This window comes from Microtus pennsylvanicus, chromosome 14 (genome assembly GCF_037038515.1).
Source record: "Microtus pennsylvanicus isolate mMicPen1 chromosome 14, mMicPen1.hap1, whole genome shotgun sequence".
Classification (NCBI taxonomy): Eukaryota; Metazoa; Chordata; class Mammalia; order Rodentia; family Cricetidae; genus Microtus; species Microtus pennsylvanicus.
In genome coordinates, this window is record NC_134592.1 from 30,689,329 (window position 1) to 30,712,666 (window position 23,338).

Genomic DNA, 23,338 nt, shown 5'->3' on the forward strand with positions numbered 1-23,338 from the left:
TCTGGGACTCGGAAGCAAGGTCCAAACAAGAAAGCAGGTCCTCAAACCACCTTAAAAGAAATACGCAACGCCACATTCAACCGGCTAATTTGGTCCCTGAAGAAAGGTTTTCTCTTCAGTTGTGACTGTCAAGAGAGATAGTCTGAAGATACAATCTTTTCTTTTTGTTTGTCTGTTTGTTGCTTTTTGTTTTTCGAGACAGAGTTTCTCAGTAGCTATGGAGTTAGTCCTCGAACTAGCTTTTGTAAGACCAGGCTGGCCTCGAACTCAGAGATCCGCCTGCCTCTGTCTCATGAGTGCTGGGATTAAAGGGTGCATCCCGGGGTTATAATCTTTGTTATTGTTTTTCCAGACAGGGTTTCTCTGCGCACATCTCCACCCCCACCACCATCCTTGAATTCACAGACAGCCTCTGCCTCCTGAATGCTGGGATTTAAAGGCCGGGCTGAAATTACAATCTTTATTACTATTATTTTTTTTTAATGATGTGGAACCAACGCTAGGCCTTGAATATGCTAGGCAAGCATCCTACTACTGAGAAATATCCCCAACCTTTTGAAGTTACAATTTAAAGAGGAAAAATGTATGCTATTTTTTGTTTGTTGGTGTTGTTTTTTGCAACTGGTCACATGTAACACAGGCTGTTCTCAAACTCACTGTAAAATTAAGGACGACACTCAATCTTGGGTCTCTGGCTCTACTTCCTGAATGCCGTAACTACAAGCATGTACTATCACACCTGGTGTATCAAACCAGGGACTCTGAACACACTGGACAAACACTTTACCACTAGTTTATACTCATAGTCTGAGGGGGAAAATTAATCTTCCGAGTTCAAATTTCCTGCTATCTGCCAGGTGTGGTGGCACATACCTTTAACCCCAGAACTCAGGAGGTAGAGGCAAGCTCTCTCAATTCAAGGCCAGCCTGGTCTACACCGAGAGTTCCAGGACAGATAGGGTTACACAGAGAAACCCTGTCTTGAAAATCCATAAATAAAACAAGAATCTCTTATGTATAAAGTTAGGCGTGTAACTGTTTTGCAGAAAGAAGACCCACGGTTTTTGGACCCACACACGTTCCAGACACAGCAGTCTCAGAAATCTCTTTATTTTTAAACTAACTTATCTTCCAATGGCTAACTCAAGCTCTTTGGTCTCAATCCTTGACCTCCCAGAAAACTTCTAAGTTTCTCACACAATTCTATAGCTCACAGACTGCAGTGCACTGTGCTGTTTCCCAGGGTCTCCCAGGCTATCCATCCCTGACTCCCTGGGGGACTCTGGCAATGAAGCATGTCAACAAGTCCTAGAGGCCTGGGTGGAGTAGTTAGCTCAGTAGTTCTCAGGCTTTAACATCAGAACCGTCTACATGTCTGCTTCTGTAGTTAATTAGCTTTTTCAAAAAAATTTATTTTAATATGTATGAGCATTTTGTCTACATGCATGTATGTGTACTATGTGCATGTCTGGTACCTGAAGAGGACAGAAAAGAGTGCCTGATCCCTCAGAACTGGTTACTGATGGCTAATGCTGAAAACTGAACCCAGGTTAACTGCTGATTCATCTCTCTAGCTCAGCGCTTGCTTTTTTAATAAATTCCCAGATGACGCTGACATCCACAGATCACAGTTTGAGAAGCAGCGCCTTAGCTATCATTTAGTAATTAAAGAAATGGAACTTAAGCCTGAAATTACAGTGAATGCTTTATAATAAGGATTTGGTTAAAGAATTAAAAAAAAAAATCGAAGATAATGGTTCTTACCTTGCCTCCCACAGCCACAGGCCTGTCAAAGATGCCATGCATACCCAGAATGGCAGACTGTGGAGGGTTGATAATGGGTGTTCCAAACAGTGACCCAAAAACTCCTCCATTGCTAATGGTAAAAGTACCACCATCCATATCTTCAATGGCAAGTTCGTTCTTTCTGGCCTAAAAACAAGTTTCATAATTGAAACATTAAGTCAAACCAGATTTCTTCACTCCAAAAAAGTAAACTTAGAAAACTCTTATCTGAGCTCAGTAGTACAAACTCTGGCTAACAAGACAGGTATTCAGCTAAGGGGGCTGTGAGAAGAAGCAGGATTCTACAGCCAACATTTCTTCCCAGCAGATCTGACTGCTGAAGTTTCTATCACCTGAGCATGGAAGGCTCTGGCAGATGCCTCTCCTAGACTCACACAGCCACGGCTTTTCTAGGTGGCTCTGCATCCTTTGATCCCAGATGCCTGAGCAATGACGCCTGTGCAGGCTGTGCTCCCTCAACTGCCCAGCAGCTCACCCACATACTCCGCCTACCGTACCTTCTCTCCTAGTTCACTGATGGTCCGTTCAATATCTGCATAGTTCATAGTTTCCACATTCCTAATAACAGGAACCACGAGACCCTGGAATGAAAAGTTGTTTTCAGTTGCAAAATAACAATATTCTTTATAGTTATAATTTCCTTGGTTTAATCCACAGGCCTCCCTAACCATAATACCCTAAACTCACTAGAATTAAAAAGACTCACATTAAGATAAAGGAATGTGGTATAATGTAAAAAAAGTTATTTTACTACTGACCCCTTCCGTGTGCTCTAATATAAATAAGTGAGATCTGTAGTGGTCTGAGTGAGAATGGGCCCCATGGGACATATATCTGAATACTTGGTCTGAAGTTGGTGGAACTGTTTAGGAGATTAAGAGGTGTGTCACTGTAGGCAGGCTTTGAGATTTCAAAAGCCGTGCCGTTCCCAGTTACCTAGCTCTCTCTGCTTTGCTGACTGTGTCTCAGCATGCTGAGCTCTCAGCTACTGCTCCAGCAGCATGTCTACTGCCACACTCCCTGTCACGATGGCAGTGGACTCTGACCCCTCTGAAACTGAAGCCCACCCAATGAACTCTTTCTTTCCTAAGTTGCCTTGGTCGTGCCATTATCATAGCAATAGAGAAATAACTAAGTCACGATCTAAGCAAGCACTCCCAATTCTTGTCCCAACATACCCTTGGAGTAGCAACAGCAACACTGATGTCAATATAATCTCTATACACCACTTCTTTGGTTGCATCATCAATCACTATGAAAGAGAAACACATGTTACATATAACCCTTTTGGCCAAGACTAATGAGTTAACAAAGTGAAAATTTTTAGTAGCCAACGCAGTGTGGATTGACGAATCAACAAGAAAATAACTACATTACAAGCAACTGGCACTGTCCTTGCTCCCATCCCAATTTATGACAGTATTTGCCAAGCTCTGAATGAGCCTGCACTAGGAGCACAGCTCACAGAAGGTTCCCACAGTGAATGTACATTTTCTATCTATGCAAGCCTTCTCTGAGCAGAGAATAACTAGTTATTGAGTGTTCTGTAGAAAAGCAAAGGAAGGTAGAAGATGCTGCCTGATCCACTTCCTCAGCAAGACAAGGGAATCCTCTCTCTAGAGATCCAGGTAGATGTGGAGGTGGTTTGGCTTTTAAATACGCCATCTTGAAATTGCAAGCCACCTGCTGAAAATTGTAGCTACATAAGTGATAGATATAAAGTGATAGCTTTATAAGTGATAGCTAATAAAATCAGGGCTTGGGACTTTTCCAAAGAATCTACATTGTATTGTCAGAATGCATGGAAAATGGATGAGAATGCTGAGATGCCTGCAAGCAAAGACAGCCTCCGACGTAGCTAGAGCACAGAACTCAAAGCGGGGGAGACTAGGGATTTTATGCTGAAGACTCCACAAGTGTCAATGTCCCCTTTCCTGTCTTCCAAGGAACACAGAAGTGCCTCAACAGGAAAGTACTGTGAGCTAGAGCAACGCTTCAATGATGAGAGTGAAAGGCAAAGAAAAGAGCACCAAGCCCACGCTTCCCAGTGAGGCCCCTAAGGCAAGATCAAAGGTCATCCTCCGGGGTGAGCCTATACTAAATGTGGAAATCAAGCCCCAAGTAAAGGGCCCACGTGGTGGTGAGAAGCAGCAGCCTGGAAAGCTGGGCTGACCCTGAGTAGCCTGCTGCCAGAGCGACTGCCAAGCAACCCAGTAGGGGAACCCTCTCTGCCCACTTGGCGGGGAGATAGTAATCATGAGAGTATTTGGAAAAGGAGAATGGAAAAATTCACTTAGGGAAGGCAGTTATGTTTCCACAATTGTGAAACAAGAAGCCTTGGTCAAGACCCCTAAATGTGACAGCAGGTCTGTATTCACAAACAGCTCTAAAGACCTCTGCCACACTGGTCTTAAGAAACTCACCTGCATTTACAACCGGCTGCTCCTGCAAGGCAAAGGCCGAGGCCTTTACAAATGCCGACATGAAGCCGAGTTTGAGGTTATGTTTCTTCAGGAAAGCATCTTTGTGCCGAGCTCTCATCTCTTGGATGTTACTGTAAATACATAATACAAAAAAATCCCAATGCAGCTCTGGTGTGTGTGTCATGTGTGCACATGTGAATATTGCCAGAGGCTGAGTCAAAGACCTCTGAGCCACGCTGGCAAGTGCTGTACTCCTGAGCTATGCCCCTCACCCTTTTAAAATTTGAAGACTGGTGTCATGAAATTGCACAGGCTAGCCTTAAACATGCAATTCTCCTGAGTCAATCATCCGAGGAGCTGGCTGTACCACCTACCAGGGTGGCTAAAGCCCAATTTTGGACTTTCATAGGTTTTTTTCCCATATATACAACTGGATGAGCTTTCCCCTTAGTCTGTACTATCTAAGTTCAAGTTTTGAAACATTCACTAGCAGTCAATGTAATAACCTGCTCTATCACAAAAACATTGACCTAGAAGAATCAGTGCCAACCTATCTTTAAGGGGATCCTTTTTTGTCCTGGAAGTCACAGATTTCAGTGTCAGATACATGAACAGAAGAGCACACCAAATATCAACATCCTTTCCCTGAATGGAAAAGTATTTCTGGCTACACTAAAGCCATGAATTATACACACTGGACACAAATTAAGTTTATTTAAAAAAAAACTCTTAAAAAACAATATTACTTTTGTTAGAATTATATTAAATAAGCAAAAACTAAAGCTGCTTATTTTGTGATATTTCTACCTCATTGGCAGAAAAAGAAAAAAGCTACCCATGAAGTATGGGCTCCGTGCAAGTCCAAGCAATTTTAACTACACACGGAAGGATAAACCCAATCCTCCTTCAGGCTGTGCAGAGCCAGCAGACTATTTCCTGAGTTAGCAGTTCTTGCTACTTGTTCATGAAACGGTAACTAAGACCCATCACATGTGAGAGCTTGGCTGGGCACCAAGACAAGGCTCAGTGCCTGCCCCTAAGATTAGTTTGACTGTGGTTTCCTTGGTATTTAGAAAGTGGCTCCGTGTGGGCTGTGGCCTGTCTTTCAGATTCAGTAGCAGGGCTTGTCTCTGAGAAGACTGCAATTTGAACATCCTCTGGTCTATCAAGCAGGGTTTTTCTTTTATTATTATTATTATTATTAGTTTGTTTTCCACACAAGCACTACAGAGTTACTGAGAAACATCTCTCCTATCATTTTCCCAAAGGAACTGATTATAGGAATGATATTCTGTGATGGAAATTGAATTTAACTTTATCTCAGGCCCAAATGCTCAGTTCTCCCTTTCCCCCTGTAATGGCTTAATTCAACATTAACAGGAAAGAGAAGATGTGGTACAGTTTTAACTGCCCACTTCAGACCTTTCGTTTTTGAAAAAAAGAAAAATTTCCTAGGGGGACTGATTGGGTTTAAATGTTTTTTTTCCTGAGTCTAACCTCATTTAGTGCTAGGATTACCACCCTAAAGACATTACTGGTTCCCAAGATGCAAGGCAGCAAAAGCGGGAAAAGAGGCGTGATAAGTGTCTCTGCTCTCAGACTTGCCTGAATGCCATTTTCTGGTCATTAAGGAGTTTCTATTTCAGAGCTCTGTCCTTGGAGGCAGAGCTGGGACAATGGAGGAAGGAGCAAGTCTCAGAAAAGCCTCCTCTGGGTTAGCTGATAGGTACAAGACCCAAAGGGCACTCAATCTAAACCAGATTACTGGCCACAGGGAGGCCTCATGCCACTGCTAAGTGACACTAGATAGCCACTGAAAGGAGATCCAGCTATTAAACTTACTTGTAATCACGGATGTTGGGCCAACTACATCTTTTAGGGACATAAATATTTACATGCTTGTCTTAAGAAACTGGGTAAAATTTCAAAGTCCAATTTAATTTGTGTACAATTTGCTCCTAATGCAGGAAACATAAGCTGCAGCCTTGGTGATTCATTACTGAAAGTCCTTCTATACTGTGGATGGTCCAGAAAATGACATGCAGTATCCAGAAAGCTTCCTAGTAGAACAATGACTCTAGTGAGATTAAGCAGACTCCACAGTCAATAAACCAAGGAAACAAATTTCCTCACCGAAAAGTACATACATGGGAGAGACTTAATACTCACAGAAAAGGAGATGGGTGCTAGGAGATTTGATGATCTTTTGATTTAATGAATTCTTACATTGACATTCAAAACCTAGTGAAATATGGATCTAATCATCATTCTTTTATATACTGTTCATGGCGGTAATGACCTTTTCTGTTTCTTGTACTTTCTTGACTGTGTCATGATCCAGACTGTTAAAACTACCTGGAATGATTTTCTCTATAACACTACTCAGCATTTTGTTTTTGGTTTTCTTTTTGTTTTTATTGAAACAGGGTCTCATATAGTATAGGTTGGTTTTGACCTCTATGTAGCTGAGAATAACCTTGAACTACTGATGCTCCTGCCTCCAACCCCCAAGCACCAGGATTACATAAGTGCACCACTATATCTGGTTTAAATGTTTGTCATTCTTGAGAGCTCATTCAGACTCCTTCCTCCTGCAGACCTTCCCTGACCCTACCTTTGCTAATGCTACCCTTATCAAGAACAAACCCACTCTCTTCTCCACTTCATACTCATTTTTATCTTTTTGATGCTTTTTTTCTATATTTTCTTTAGTGTTCTCCAAAATGGGACAGTAAGCTTCAGAGAGCTTTTATACTCATCTGCAAATCCCCCTGAACTTCACACTTTACTCTGCATATGATAAACACTTACAATGCTTGTAAAATAAAACTATTTTCTCGCCGGGCGGTGGTGGTGCACGCCTTTAATCCCAGCATTCAGGAAGCAGAGGCAGGTGGATCTCTGTGAATTCGAGACCAGCCTGGTCTACAAGAGCTAGCTCCAGGACAGGCTCCAAAGCTACAGAGAAACCCTGTATTGAAACCCCCCCCTCAAAAAAAAAACCAACAACAACTACAAACTATTTTCTCTTCTCCACAAAATTTTGAACAAGTTTTGTATTGCACAAACAAGTAAATCACCAATTAGCTCATTACACGAATGGGTGTAGTGAACTAAGGTTTATATTTTAGAAATAGAATTATTTGGGGGCTGGGCAGAATACCTCAGTTCTCAGGCAAGCATGAGGAGTTTGAACTCCAAACGTACATGAAAACCAACCAACCAACCTGGGTGTAGTGACACACACTTGAAATCCCCTGGGGCCCGCTGGCCAATCAGCAGAGCCTATTTAACAGACTCTTAACAAGTAGAAGTCCTGCCTCAATAAACAAGGCAGATTACTCCCTGGAACAACACTAAGCTGAGATTTGGCTTTTATATGCACACATGCACACCCACCCACATTCATATTCCCTCCCTCCCCAACTTAGTTCCAATTCCATGATCAAAACTGGGAAGAGTGAGAGGTGCTAGTAGCTGCCCTTTGGTCTGCTTGATTCTGAGTTGTTTGGGAAACATACAAGAAACAGTCCCCAACAGTCCCCGATAGAAAGAAGCAGAATGTGGTGTCCTGGCTCTGGGCATGATGTGAAGGGTTTCCCATTCCAGAGAGTAGTATGTCTGGAAGTGGGCCACCACAGCAGTAGGCCATGGTGCACCATCAACATCATCCTCAGCTACAAAGAGTGTAAGCCTAGCCTGGGTAACATGAGAACCTGTCTCTAAAACAACCAAACAATAAAAACAGATTGGTCATGATGGCACACATCTTTAATCCCTATATTATGGAGGCCCAGGCAGGCAAATCTCTTGTGTGTTCAAGGTCAGCCTAGTCTACATAGTTATTTCTAGACCAGCCAGGGCTACAAAGTGAGACTTTGTCTCAAAAACAAAACAGGGTTGGAGCAATTATCAACACATGCTGCTCTTCCAGAAGACCCAAGCTTAGTTTCTGGCACTCATGTCAAGGGGCTCCCAACCCCTCGTAGTTTAAGGGATCCAATGCTCTTTTCTGCCCTCTGTGGGCACTCCCACACACATACATACACAGAAGTAAAAATAAATACAAAAACCTAAATAAAAAAAATAATTACTTTAGGCTCATTTATCAGAAATCATAATAGTTCAGGCATGAAAGTTCAAAAGGTGAAGCTTTTTACATTGCAGAAGAGGGAGACATAGCATCAGAAAAGTAAATTAGCAAATGAAACTAGTAGGTCATGTTGCATAAGTCAACAATGAGCAAAGCTGAAAAATACCTCTAGCTGTCCAGGCTAGTTTTGGAATCAGCAGTGGGTAAGGAATATAGGGTACGTCCGAGTACTCTAACAGAAACACAGACTAGAAGTCTAGAGATCCCACCTCATGTCAACCTCATTAAAGGTGGTCAGCATTGCACACGTATTCTGGGCTTCCTTCAGACGCTGAGCAATGCGCTGCCGCATCCGGTTCATTTTCTCCTGAAAGGATAAGTGGAACAAGTGTTGACAACCTGACTACAATCTCACTCCCCAGGCAGTGACAACTCAGCACGCCAGAGACGGATGGCAAGCACCACAGCTTTGTTTTGAGATGGGTCTCACTACTTAATCCTGGCTAGCTGGGAATTCTCTATGGAGACCAGGGTGGCTGGGGACCCTCCTGCCTCTGCCACCCAAGTACTGAAGTACTGCGATTAATGGCATATGCCACAATGCTAGGCCCAATCATTAATGCTTAAACTACAGGCTTCCCTTTTCCTGAATGGCCTCAAATCAAGAACACAGAAACAGAGATCAAAGTATTCACTCAGATGAGCCTGAAATTTGACCAAGAACAGAGGCTCAGGAAATAGTGTGATTTAAAAACCAAAACCAATTTTATGTGTTTGGAAGACTGTGGTGTAGACCAGCCAGCTTAAGAGTCATTACAGAAAGGGCAACTTCTGTTGATAAAGGTTTGCGTGAGAATAGTTACTTGGGGAACGGAAACTCAAAAAACAACAAATTGTTGAGGCTATGGTATTTTTAGGAAGTATTCTCAAGCAAAAACCCACAGTTTTGACCATACTTCCTTGAGGTTTTGTCTGCTCTGACAGCTTACTGTTACAATGCAACAATCTGGCCCACTGCCCCCCACCCGGAAGTTTAAGAATACAGCTCTCAGCAGACTGCCTCTGTGGAGTGCACGTCACTGTGGGAAGGAGAAGGTGTGCTCCAAAGCTGCTGTTCTCCACAGATAGTTTACTCATCGGAAGCATTTCAGACAGCACAACACAGCAGAGAACCCACTGGACAAGTGTTCAGAAGACATTATGTTTTAGTCATACCATCTGAGAACTTGAAAAGTAACTTTCCACACCCTCAAAGCTGAGGGAAGAAGGCACCAGCTCTTTAGAGATGAGCACCACACTCACTCTCAGCAGCCCTCCACCACTTCCCTGGAAGTCTTCAGAGGCTTACCCGATGTTCCGAGCGCACACCTTTAGCAGCTCCTAGCTCAGCCAGGGGAGGGGCAGCAGTGGGTTTTATTGCAGAAACTGAAAATGAAGTGAGGGTACAGCTACCTTAGACATGGAAAGCAATACTCTCACAGCATATTATCACGACCGTCAAGATACTGAGGTTTATCAGCATCATCCCAAACTCACAGATAAACAATCTGCTCAGCTCATAGAGGCACTGAGACTAAGGTCAGATGGGTAGTAAATAGAAAGCTGGGAGGCAAACCCAGTTCTTAGAAATCTAGAGGTCTTTCTACAAAGCAGTTAACGTGGCGTGTTTAGACTGTACCTGTGAGGGAAGATGGTACTAGAAGAGGCACTCTCCAGCTGGGCAGTGGTAGTGCACACCTTTAATCCCAGCACTCAGGAGGCAGAGGCAGACAGATCTCTGTGAGTTCGAGGCTAGCCTGGTCTACAAGAACTAGTTCTAGGGCAGCTCTAAAGCGACAGAGAAACCCTGTCTCAAAAAAAGAAAGAAAAGAGGCACTCTCTCCTATATAAACTATGAGTATTAATCTTGACTGAATTTGGCAGGACTTAGAACCACTCAGGAGATAAAACCCTGGATGTGTCCACGCGGGTTTCCACAGAAACCGACGTTCTCATTTTCAGAGTGGAAAGACTCACTCTGAGTGTGGAGAGCACTATAACTTGGGCTGGGGTCTGGGAGTGATTTTTTTTTAAAAAGAAGACATTTGGTAAGTGGATGGAGCAGTGTTTATTTTTCTTGCTTCCTGGATGTAAAGGCTTTGGGGCCACCTCACACTGACACCATACCTTCCCTGACATGATGGACTCTCTCTCGTTCTCAAAACAAGCTCAAATCAATCAATCTTTCTTAAGTCGTTTTCCATGAGGTGGTTGTTACAGCAATGAGATAATTAGCTAACATAGGGTCTTACCTGGTTTGCTAGAAGGAAGTTGTGAGGGTGGGGGCACTGGTGGCATCTGAGTGGGTATAGCTGCTACAGAGGGAGGAGAGACTGCCGGTGCTTGCGGCTCTGCTTTTGGGGCTACAGCAGGAGCTTCCGCTGGTTTGGCCTTAGCAGGAGCAGCTGGATTAAAAAAGAGAGAGAGAGATGCCATTGGGACTGTCTGAAAGGGAGAGCAACTAAACTACAGATACTAAGGAGGATTTGGAGACAAAGGTCTGTTTCCAATCCTTTAGGTTTGCTACAGGCAAAACACCAAGAGATATACACACTAATATAAGCCCCTACTGTCTGTTCTCAGGCTTCCCTAAATGTTCTACTGGATCAATTAAGCTGCCTTCCTGATTTCACAAATATTAATATCTATTTTCAAATCCTGTAAATACTTTCAAAACACCTACTAAGTCCAAAGAAATAAAATTTTTAGTACAATGGTTTCTCAACCTTCCTAATGCTGTGACCCCTTAAGACAGTTCCTCCTGTCCTGGTGACCCCAACCATAAAATTATTATTATTATTGTTGTTTTTGGTTTTTCGAGACAGGGTTTCTCTATGTAGCTTTGGAGCCTGTCTTGGCACTAGCTCTTGTAGACCAGGCTGGCCTCGAACTCACAAAGATCTGCCTGCCTCTGCCTCCCGAGTGCTGGGATTAAAAGTGTGTGCCGCCACCACCACCTGGCTTAGAAAATTATTTTTGCTACTTCATAACTGTAATTTTGCTAGTTTTATGAATCATAATGTAAATAACTGATATGCAAATGATTTTAGGTGACCCTTGTGAAAAGGTCATGTGACCCCACCCCCCAAAAAGGATTACAACCCACAGGTTGAAAACCACTGTTTTATGTCACAGTCTAGGCAACTGAAAAATGGACATGTAAATGTGACATACTTCGAATTATATCAATGCTGATATAGTCATCTTGTTTTAACATAACACATAGAAGGAATACTCTTATCCATTGAAAATAAAAAAGGTTACAGAAACAGTGTTTCTCTATATGAGCTCTGGCTGTCCTGGAACTTGTTTTGTAGACCAGGCTAGACTCAAATTCACAGTTCACCTGTCTTTGCTTCCTGATTTCTGAGATTAAAGGCATGTGCCACCACCACCAGACCTAGACTTATTTTTTAACTGTGTGTATGCGTGCATCGCATGAGGTATGTGCATGTAAATGCAGGTGCCCAGAGAGGCTCACTGGAACCCACAGAGCTGGTGTTCCAGACATCTATGAGCAGCTATTAAATACTGGGAAGTAAACTTGGGTCCTCTGTAAGAGCAGTATGTACTCTGAACTACTGAGTCAACCCTCCAGCCTCTGAACTCTTTAATCTTAAGTGAACATTTGATAAAAGTTTTATTTTGGGGCCTGGAGATATAGTTCAGGAGTTCATAGTACATACTGCTTTTGCAGAGGACCTGAATTCAGTTCCCAGCATGCATGTGGGATGGGTCATAACTGTGTGCAACTCTAGCTCCAGGGGATCAATGCCTATTCCTGGACTCTGAGGGTATCTGCACTTATATCTGCACGTTCATTCAGTCTCCCTCTCCATCTATGCATGCACACGTGCACACACACACACACATACGCATGCACACACTAAGTAAAAGATTAGACAGTTCAAAGCATTTTGTCCAGAAGAACTCTTAATAGGAAGCAATTAGATGCTCAAGTAATAAATCTACAATTTTAATATGGACATTATATTTAGTTTTGTAGTTAAATTAGAAGAATTTTATTTTAAAACTAAAAATAAATGATAAAGCTGGGTTTGGCAGCAAACACCTGCTATCCCAGCACTTGGGAGACAAAGACAGACAGATCTCTGTGAAACTGAGGGCACCCTGATCTAGCCAGACAGGGCTACAGAGTAAGACCTCGTCTCATCCCTGCCCCCCAAAAACAACAACAACAACAACAAAAAAAAAACAAAAAACGACACAGTTCAGATGGGAGAGCTGGCTCAGTGGTAAAGCACTCGCTCTGTTAACTAAGTGAGGATCTGAGCTCAGTTCCCCAAAACCAATGTAAAGCTGGGTGCAGTGGGTACATCTACAATCCCCTTCCTCCTATGGCAGGACAAGAGGTGGATAAGTCTTGGAAACTCTCCAGCCAGAAAACCTGGCCTGTGAGGCAGAGAACAAGAGACTTTGTCTCAAACAAGTCGGGAAGCAAGGACCAACACCTAAGACTTGTCCTCTGACCCCACTAACACATACACACATACCTGCATTCACACACATGAGCACACACACAAAGAGGCACACATTAAAAAAACAAAGAGGGGAGGATGGACTTAATCCAACAGATTCATTCTTCCTAACTACTTTACATTTTTTCCTCACTTTGAACTTAATCCTGGCCTGACCAACCTCAATAGTCCAATTCATCATCTTTCTGTTTGACTATTTTAGCAGCTAAATGCTACAACTACAAAAATCTATACCACACCTGTTACCAAGTCTGAGAACCTGAGTTTGATTCCTAGTGCCCACATGGCAGAAAGAGAAAACCGACTCTTAAGTTATCCTCCAACCTCCACACGCATGCCTTTGCATGTACACTCCCCGTCACAGATACAAACATACAAACACACACATGCCTTTGGGCCCAGCACTTGGGAGGCAGAGACAGGTGGATCTCTGTGAGTTAGCCTGGTCTACAGAGCTAGTTCTAGAACAACCAAGGCTAAATAAAGCAACCCTGTCTCAAAAAAAAAAAAAAATTAAAAGAGAAAAATTACACTGAATAGTCTAGAACAGACAACATAAAACAATAATTCTCAATTTTTTGTTTGTTTGTTTTGTTTTTCAAGACAGGGTTTCTCTGTGTAACAGCTTTAGCTGTCCTAGAACTCATTCTGTAGACCACACTGGCCACAGAGATCTGCTGCCTCCCAAGAGTTGGGGATAAAGGCGTGTACCACCACTGCCTAGCTGTAATTTTCACTTTTAAATAGAGGTTCTCAGGGTTGACTATACATCAAAATCACTTGGGGGAACACTAAAAACAAAAACAAACAACAACAACAAAAAAAAACCAACGCATCTATTATATCTGGCACTCAAAGCCTTTCCATTTATATTTTTCAGGTCAGTGTGGAGAAAATCACTATCTTTATACTCTTCACTTCTGTTAGTTAAGAAAAGATTCAATCTGAGAAATATGGAAAGAGCAGAGTATTATGGGCTATTGTTTTATATTACCCTTGTTCTAAAACTTGACAATTTAAGTTCACCACATAGCAACAGGATTTCTCCTATCTCTCAATTAAAAGTGGAACCAGAATGCCAGTGTGGGCCACAATGAAGTTGCTACCACGGGAAAATACTGGAGACCTTGACCACCAGAACTTCTTTACCACCAGTTTTCCTGAGTGTGAAAAGAGGAGTTCCTCCTTCAACTTTGCCCCCATCAGGTACTAAAAGAGCTTCAATGATGCCATTTGCTGGTGATGGAACCTGCATGGAAGTCTGGAAAAGAAAGAGATAGAGACACGTTCTACATTTGTATCAGCATTAATCAATTGTGTAATCACTAACAGGATGAGTCATAAGAGTTGCAACATGTTACATCTGGATGTTACATCTCCTCTGCACACGGAAACACCTAAGGCCACATTTTCAGAGTTAGAGAATGACAAGTCATTGCTACTGTGACAATTCACCCGTCTGACCTTTCTTAGAAACATTAAAACAAACGTTAGTTAGTATGTTTCCAAGTGTTACAAGGAAAAACACTGAAAGCAGGCCAGGAACCACAAAGAAAACAATGAAATCTATCAAATGATGAATACTATACATAGTACATACAGAATAATCAAAGCTAAACTTTAATAAATCTTTTTTTCCATGATTCCCTCAAGAAATTTTTACAAGTGAGGTTAGAGCTACTTAAAATTGATCTTTGAACAGTAAGGTCCTATCTCTTTCCTTAGACTAACATGAAAACGTCACTGATTTAGAATAAGCCCACCTTGTCAGTTTCAATCTCACAAACCACTTCATCTTCTGCAACTGTATCTCCAACAGCTGAAAGACAATCAAAGGATATCTCCTCTTAGCCAGGAGCCTCTGTACTCTTTCAGCCTAATGTGTTAAAGACCTTTCCTACAAGACTGGGAGGAATTGCACATAGGTAAAGAAAGGGTGGAATCACAGGTCCCACAGGCTGTGGTTCAGGTAAGAGAGACCTTAGAAGTTTTTAACTCACATCAGAAGGAACGAAATCGTACCTTTCTCCCACCTGACATCTCCCTCTGTAACTGATTCTGCAAACGCTGGGGTTTGAACTGTAATCACATCATTCTCTAGGAAAAAAACAAATTGGGAAAATCATGAGTGTTCCATTTTGTCTTTTTAATGATTTTCAATAAGCTCAGTCAGTCGTTGCTCTTTCCATTCCAGTAAAAGTCCATTCACAAGAAATCAGGTACTTACTGCACACAGCTGTGGTTTGGAAGAAGCGAACACTGAAGACACTACTGCTGTTAATGCTACAAGAGAAACACAAATGTTAGCTCATTCAGACTGTGAACCACTAGTATCTTGTCCAGTCCAGGCTCCACAGATCACCTCTTTAAACTGATGAATCTTGACCAGATTCCCACGCAGGGGAGCTTGTCAAAGCACACACGCTAGGCCAGACCTGGAGAGACTCTAACTTACCAGGTAGGACCCCAAAGACATGACCTAGGTGCCATAAGAGTGCTCTGTACTGTAACGAAATGTCACTTTTCAAAAAAAAAAAAAAAAAATCTTGGTTCTTTACGAACTAACCAAATGATTTACCTTCCTGACTAGATTCCTTTATCCAAATCTAAGACACGTGGCACGTCCTCAGCAGTGCCAGCAGGTGTGCCAAATACAAAGGTGTTTCTATCCTCAGGGTCACAGATTTAGATCAGATAAGGCAGCAAGATGATAATAAACCCAGAAACAAGCAAAGTTTTTAGGCAACTACCAACTCCCCCACAAAAAAATAACCTAAAAAAAAAAAAAGAGAAAGGAATGAAGAAAGGAAAAAACAGAAGCAAAAGCCCACCTACATGGCATTTCCTTTAGCATGCTCTTGCTAAGAGGCAGCACACCTACCCATCCTGGACTCACTACAAAGAACTTCCAACCAGGCCTCTTTAGACCTGGGGCAGAACAAGCTGGAAAGAGCTATCACCTGCGTGCACACTCATTAACAGTTACTTCTGGGGGGGGGGGGGTGAAAGATACACAGATACACATGGCTACTAAGGCTATCTGCCAGCCAGCAGTTATTTCTACATTTTTGAGAAAAAGATTAAACTGATGGAAACTTCTGCTTTTTACACAAGGATTTTGAAGGACAGTCTCAACAGGTATCTTTTTCCCCCCTCTTTTTCTGAGATAGGGCCTCACTATGTAGCCTGAATGTGCTGTAACTCACTCTGTAGACCAAGCTGGTCTCAAATCAGAGATCCACCTGCCTCTGCCTCCAGAGTGCTGGAATTAAAGGTATGTGCCACTACACCTCAACAGGTATCTTTACAATACATAAGTAAAATGGACTTAATTGTCGTTTGGCCTTTTTGCTTTGATGTCGAGATGACTTTATAAAGTACATATGTAGCACCAAGGGGAACAACACAAAAACTGTGATGTACAGAACACAGAGTGCTGTGTATAAAGTTTGTACAGACACATGCTCATGGGCAGACTACCAGCTAACGTGGACAGGCAGGGGCTGCTCTGGCAGACACTAGGACACGGCACTCTGGCTGCCTCTTGGAGGAGGTGCAATGTGCTAGAGGACAGGGATAAAAATACCTGACAGCTTTTTTCCTTTTGAAACACGTAATAACCTATTAGATAAAAATAAAGTAAAAAGTTGTACGTTAAATGATCTTTCAAGGTGGTGAGGTTGCTCAGGGGAAAAGGTTCCATCAGGCCTGATGGTTGAGTTTGGTCCCCCTGGGAACTGCATAGTAGAAAGAGAGAACCAATGTCTGCAAGTGGTCCCTGACCTCCACCTCAGTGTCATGGTGTGCCCCCTTCACCCCGCCACACAAATAAGTGTAATAAAAAAAGCAGATAAGCATAGAAGAAAGACAATATGCAACACGAAGGTATTATTAGGGGGACATAATTAAGAGTGTCTCAACTGGAAGTTTAGATATTTTTCACAAGTAACATTCAAATAGCTACATGATGTATTCATTACATAAATCACGATTACTCCTGATTACCCCAATTTTATTTAAATCACACAAGTTATACGTTTCAACTTCCTCTAAGTCACTTTCTTAAATTATGAAAGCATTACTTACTCACTGCAAAATATTAGAAAGAGGAAAAAGAACTCTATAATGGAATTACACAACAATCAGAAAATGGAATTCTGTAAATCTCTCTTATTTAACATGTCATTATTGGAACATGTTAAAATACTAAGCATAACCCCTGGTTGTTTCTCATTTTTGAGAGGGATCTAAGTATGTAAATTTTTCAGTATAGATCCTAGAAATGCAATTTCAGAGCCGGGCATGATGGGGCATTTCTTTAACCCCAGCACTTGGAGGATCTGAGTTTGAGGCTGGTCTGGCCCACAAAGCCATTCAAGATAGCCAGAGACACAGAGAAACCCTGTCTGCGAAACACAAGTTTCAGGAGTTTATACTTCTAATAGCACGTTAATGAACCAGGTTTGGAATAAAAGGCAAACTTCTTGTGATGCATAATAAGAAAGTTCTCAGGCCAGCTCTTCATGCGCCCTGTAAACAAGGCAGCTCCACAGTTTTTCAATAGGTTACTAGAAAGAAGCCTTTCAGCACCCTAAAAATACTTGGAATGCAAAGTAACTCAAAACAACATTCACAAGTACAAGGTAATCTTGACCACACGTGGATGGCCCTCCTCCAAACTCTCCATTATACAACAATAGCATTCCTACAAACCAGTCAAAAGTCCTAGGCTTAACTGGTCTTTTGCATTTAAATAAGTAACTATGCTACCAACAGAATGCTCTCAATTTTTACAACTGTGACCTCCAGCCCCTCAGCTGAACTTATATCCAACTAGAATCTTTTAGTTCTCTTTGACACCCATTCCCATAAAAAAAAAAAGTTCCAAGTTAACACTCATTATATTTAATTATCCAAGAAGTTCCAGGATACTCTTGGTCTAATACCTAACCACTGAACTGATGACAAATGTAGATTATAATAAAAATGACCATGACCATCAAGGCTGGGTCTAAGGGTTCAATATAATGACCTCAATTATAGGACTGGAGGTCTGTAAAGACATGTTTAAATTCAGAATCCGTGTCTAAGTAAATCAATCATGGCCACATATCTATAGTACCCAGTGATACTTACACCATCTTCCTGCTGTCAGGGTAACCACCTGGTCCCTGACATAAGGAGACCCCTGCAAAGAAAAAAAAAAAAAAAAAACCTCTTAATCAAGAGCTCTTACTATATTAAATGGAGCTATTCATTCCACATACCCTAGACGGAGTGGACCAACTTCAGGCAACGACATAATCTTTATCATATGGAATCATGTTTATTAAACATTCTATCTGTCTGACTGGCAGAGAATAGGTATGGGAGATTAAGAGCAGCTATGCATCCGGAGAGGAAGACAGCCCTAGAAGTTGTATAATCGACCTGCCTTTATGTTTGCATAATATCTCTAGCCCGCAGGTTGTCAAAGACAATTAAAACTTGAAAATAAGACACACAATGGCTTACCCCGTGACTTCACAGGACCTAACATGAGGTGGGAGCTGCTCTGGGATTTATGGATTAGGCTACAATGTTTGCTGACTGACCCCTAGCAGCAAAGACCAGGCAGCTTTAGACCTAGGGTCTCCAGCTTGTCTCTGACTGAGCAAATCATCTCTCTCCTTGTCAGTTCTTTCCTCCTAAGTCTTCCAGCCCGGTCACTCTAACAAAAGATGAGTCTTGAGTTCTAATTCAAAAAGGATAACTTCCCCTTTCTTTTCTAGACAGTTGCTTTCCTTGGCACTCTGGGTTCCCACTGTCTCTGTGAAGACTGTGCTGTCTATAGTTGCTGCCCACAACGTCCACTGCTGAACACGCCTGCTTTCCTAGACCCTAAATCAAAAGGTCTGGGTATTTCCTCCTCATGGCAGTTGCCAGATCTACAGCTTACTGACCTGCTGCTTTTCTCTCAAATTCTAGCAAAATGATCTGAGGGAGGGAGGGAGGAAGGGAAAAGTGTCTACCCACCAAACCAACTGTCCTTATCGTAAATTCATTTCCCCAATATCTACTAAGCACAGCTGTTTCTTCTCAAGATATTATTTCTCATGTTTTCTTTGCTGCTATTTGTGTCTATTAACAACCCTTTCTACACTGTGGGTGCAGAAGGTATGAACTGCAAGACAGCTGGTCCTTATGCACACTCCCTAGCAAACATTCCCAGAGTCAGGTCAGTCAGTCATCTCTGCAGTGCACATTCTAAACAGAGTCTGTCTTGGAGCTAGAGCACAGCTGGCCACACAGATGCTTGGAAACTGGAGTTCAGTGCAAAGCTTATCCTATAAAGAAGTTTCATACAATGACCTCTTCATACTCACAGCAACACCCTGAAGCAGAATGGCCTTCGGCCATTATTCTTATTTTATATACAGCTAGGTTCGTGACTAGCCTAACCAGAATGCCTGAGTCAAGATGCCAACCCCTAAGCACAAGGCTTTTCCTTTTCCTGACAGATTAAAAAAGGAGAAAATACTTGTGGTGTCTCTCAGTACTCCCAGTTGAAAAGGCTATTACTGCAAATGCACTATGAACTGTGCTAATGCCTTATGTCCTCCTGACACAGGCTTAAAGTCCAAGCACCTTACCGTCCGCCTAGCCTGCTCTGTATTTCCAGCTTACCACTTCTATACCAAGGCAAAACTCTTCCTGCTTGGAAACCTTTGCACAAGTAACTCCCTACCTGGAATACCATTTCCCTTGCTAACTCATGCATTCTTTAAGTCTCATCTTAAATGACAATTCTCTGGGGAGGCCTTCACCAACACTTCCTTCTACTAACTTCCCAAGCTGGGTTGTATCATGCTACCCTCATACAACATCCTGTATTTCTTAGTAACCACAGTGCTATTTTGTCCTAATATGTACATAAATGTGTATGCGCTCCATCTATCCAGTTAGCCCATGAGATTCTTGCAGACAGAGACCATCCGTATCCCTATCACCTAGCACAGCAGCTGGCAGAGTAAGCACTCTAGTCTGCTGACAAGGCAGTTTGGTAAGAGTTTTGCCCGGCATACACAAAGAAAGCCTCGGTTCTGTGTAAAATCAGGCATGGTGGAGCAATCCTGTGATTCCAGCACTTGGGAAATTAAATGTCATCCTGGGACTGCTTACCCAGTTTGAGTTGAGCCTGGCCTACATCAGATCCTGTCATTCAGACTGACAGACAGACAGTCATACTCTGTTGAGTAGACTAGTAAATAAGAACAACTCTTATTCATTCAGTAGTTTGGACTGGGGGGGGGGGAGTGACCTTGGCCTAAAACTCTAACCCCTTGGAAAATGCTTTTGTAAAATAAGGACACTAAATCTCATTTGGTTATGATTAACCCAAAGTTGCACAGAAGGCATTCAGAACAATGTTTGGCACAGGAAAGCCTACAGTAAGACTGAATCTTTCAACAAATAATTTGTCAGAGTCAGATGTGGTAGGCACAAGATTGTAGTCCCAGCTCTCAGGGTCAGAGATCAAGAGGAAGCTCAAAGTCAGCCTGGTATACGTAGTGAGCTCTAAGTCAGCCAGTGGTAGACAGCAAGACCTTGTCTCTCAAAGGGGGGGGGAGGGGGAGAAAGAGGGAAAATGTTTGCCAGGCATGTGACAAAAAGTCAGCTACATAAGATTGTTAATAACGTTCTCTCTCCCTCCCCTCTACCAACAACAAAACCAAACTCAACAAGAACCTGCACACAGCAGTGAGAATGAGAATCAAACTTTGTGGGGCTTGAGAGACGATGGTTTAGTTGTTAAGAACCTGGATTGCTCTTGCAGAGAACCCAGATTCGGTTCCCAGTACCCCTACCAGGCATTTCACAACCACCTGTGACTCCAATTACTCCAGATAAGACACCTCTTGGGGCCTCCATGGGCACAGAAGGACAAGCAAGTACACACACATACATACACAGATAAAGAAAATAAATTTAAGCTGGCGCAGGCAAGGAGTGGGGGGAATCTAAACCTCCAACAGCCTCTCCACCATCATTTACCTTAGGATACTGTTATCTTTGACTAAAGTCTTCTAGCAAGTCACTTTGTTTCCAATTTCAAAAGACTACCACACCTGCTTTCTTCTCCTTGGACTTCATGCATACTATCCCGTTCTCCTTCTTCTGCTGGTCACTTCACGAGCTCTGTCACATCCTCCAAATCACAGCTTTAATGTCGCCTACTTAAAGAACACTGTTCTGTCCCCTCTCGCGTTTCCAAGCACTTAAACAATTTGGTCACTTGGTTAGCAATTTACGCTTGGCCTTTCTAACTTCAGCCTTAGGCTCCAGGAGGACAGGGCTGTTTTAATGGCTGTGTCTCTAATGAGTAGCTAGCTCAGTACCTGGCAGCGGAAATCCAATAACCAAGGGCTGGTGGTGTAGCTCAGTGGTAAGGTGCTTGCCTCTCATGCCCTAGGTTCCATCCCCAGCACCAGAAAGAGCAGAACAAAACTTAGTCATTGTGTACCGAGTGGATAAAAGACAGCCGTTAGACTTGAGGAGCATTTTGCTTCGCGTCTATCTAAATTCACTGTCTTTAGAAAGCATGAGAAGAAACACATTTCCTGACCTGCTGCTCTGCCCACGAGAAGAGCATTTTAGGTGACCACAAGGGCAGAACTTACCAGGCAGGGAACGTCTCCCTAGAGGGCAGTTCCCCTGTTGAGAAAGAAGACATTATCGACGTCACCCAAATGAAAAGAGGCAAGAAACATTAATTTTAAGTGCAAGTTTAACGAGTTGCTGACAGGTGAGTCTCATAACTCAAAACACCGAGTCGGCCAACCATGTCAACCTCCTCACGAGACTGACACGCGCTGGTTTTGAGGAAGACAGGCCGCGGAATCCGGTGGGGGCCGTGCCCCCACGCCAACTGAGTCAATGTCGCGGCGGGCGCGGCACCCAGCCCCGGAGCTAAGGGTCCCGGACCGCAGGAAACGGCCGGCGCAGGCTGCCTGGGAGACGCCAAGGGTGGCAGGACTCGGCACACGCGGCGGGGCGGCTCCGAGGGCGTCGGCTGCCTCCGCGTCCCGGTGCCCTTGGTGCCCGGCCTGGCCAGCGCCCCTGCCCTTCAGCCCGCCCGTCCGCCCACAGCCGGCTTCCGAACCCGCCGGTACCCCGGCCCCGCCAGACAGTACCTTCTGGAAGGCAGAAAGCGAGCGGCTGAACGCCCGGGACACGCAGCGAGACCGGGACAGCATCGCGGAGGGAGCGGGATGGAGGGCGGGCGGACACCGGATATAGGGCCCGGCAACAACCGGAAGTGAGGCAGGCCGCGGCACCCGCCGTGCAGCGAGGGGTGTTCGGAGCGAACCACTAGCAGGTTGAGGTGGAACGAGAGTGTGAGCCAGGCTAGGAGCGTTAGCTGCCCCTGTGCTGGGGATGTGGTGCTGTCAAGAGGCAGCCAACTTGGACAGCCACCCGGCCACCGGAGCGCCCCCGAGTTCAAGCCTTCCCTACTTTTTCTCAGAGCTTGTTCTGTTTGCCGCCCTTGGCTGCTCCGGGCTATTCTGCTCTGCACTCTAGGAAGAGAACGGCTTCAGGATGAAGGCTAATGAACTCGGATCTCAACCTGAAGTGAGACTTAGGCGGACTTGGGCAGTTGGCACTGCCTCTCTGAGCCTGGAGCGCCTCAAGCATATGCATACACTTTTTATTGCCCCGTCTCCTCGGTCCCCCGAACAGGCTAGAGTACCGAGGAACCTGTAAAGGGCGCTCTCATTTATTCTTTTATAACCTCTGTTCTCAATCTATGGGTCGCGACTCCTGGGTGGGGCGGTGGGGGGGGGGGGGCGCGTATTAGTAACTTCCATCTGAGATATTTACATTACATTCATAACAGTAACAAACTTACAGTTATGACGTAGCAACGGAAATCACTGTGTGGCTGGGGATCAGCACTATGTGAGGAACTCTATTAAAGGGTGCAGCATTAGGAAAACCGCTAACCACTAGAACCACTGTTTTAGGAGCTGGAAGGCATCAACTAGCCTCACTCCGCTTCATCTCCTGTTCTTTTCCGGTCCCTATACAAACTCTCCAGCCAAGCTAACTTCCCCACCCATCCTGTGCATTCTGTAAGCCATTTGTTACCCAACTCTGGGCGTGTAATCTCAGGGGCTTATATTGTTTAGTTCAATGATGTGTCCCGCTGGCATAAGTTATACAAGATAAACATTTGTAGGCTTCCCATTCCCCAGCTTTGGGTATACCATTCTGCCCACTGCCTTACAATGAAAGCCCATGGCATCTCTTCCCCCTCCTTCTCTGCTTGCTCTCAAATCCTGTAAGCCTGACTTCCTAACAGAAGAAGTATCTCATGAGGTGCAGCTGAATAAATAAACTAATGTATGGACAGATGAACGAACCACCTATTGTCCGTTGTTTGCTTGTTTTACTTGCGTTATCTTGCCCAATTCTCAAAACCTTCACATAACCTTCAC

At 43.5% G+C, this 23,338-nt stretch overlaps 1 protein-coding gene across 1 annotated transcript in view; it reads right to left on the reverse strand.

Moving 5' to 3' along the window:
* The window catches only part of Dlst (dihydrolipoamide S-succinyltransferase), a 25,302-nt gene extending 3,141 nt beyond the window's left edge, over positions 1 to 22,161 (reverse strand). Inside the window, exons 1-14 of the mRNA XM_075948352.1 lie at positions 22,034 to 22,161; positions 21,521 to 21,554; positions 17,997 to 18,048; positions 15,088 to 15,143; positions 14,883 to 14,957; positions 14,624 to 14,679; positions 14,010 to 14,121; positions 10,614 to 10,766; positions 9,671 to 9,747; positions 8,592 to 8,689; positions 4,230 to 4,360; positions 2,985 to 3,058; positions 2,304 to 2,387; positions 1,765 to 1,932 (exon numbers count right to left, since the gene is read on the reverse strand). Of these exons, the coding sequence (XP_075804467.1) occupies positions 1,765 to 1,932; positions 2,304 to 2,387; positions 2,985 to 3,058; positions 4,230 to 4,360; positions 8,592 to 8,689; positions 9,671 to 9,747; positions 10,614 to 10,766; positions 14,010 to 14,121; positions 14,624 to 14,679; positions 14,883 to 14,957; positions 15,088 to 15,143; positions 17,997 to 18,048; positions 21,521 to 21,554; positions 22,034 to 22,096 (1,233 nt within the window). The 5' untranslated portion in view covers positions 22,097 to 22,161. The remainder of the gene's footprint in view (positions 1 to 1,764; positions 1,933 to 2,303; positions 2,388 to 2,984; positions 3,059 to 4,229; positions 4,361 to 8,591; positions 8,690 to 9,670; positions 9,748 to 10,613; positions 10,767 to 14,009; positions 14,122 to 14,623; positions 14,680 to 14,882; positions 14,958 to 15,087; positions 15,144 to 17,996; positions 18,049 to 21,520; positions 21,555 to 22,033) is intronic.
* Between the last annotated feature and the right edge of the window lie 1,177 nt (positions 22,162 to 23,338).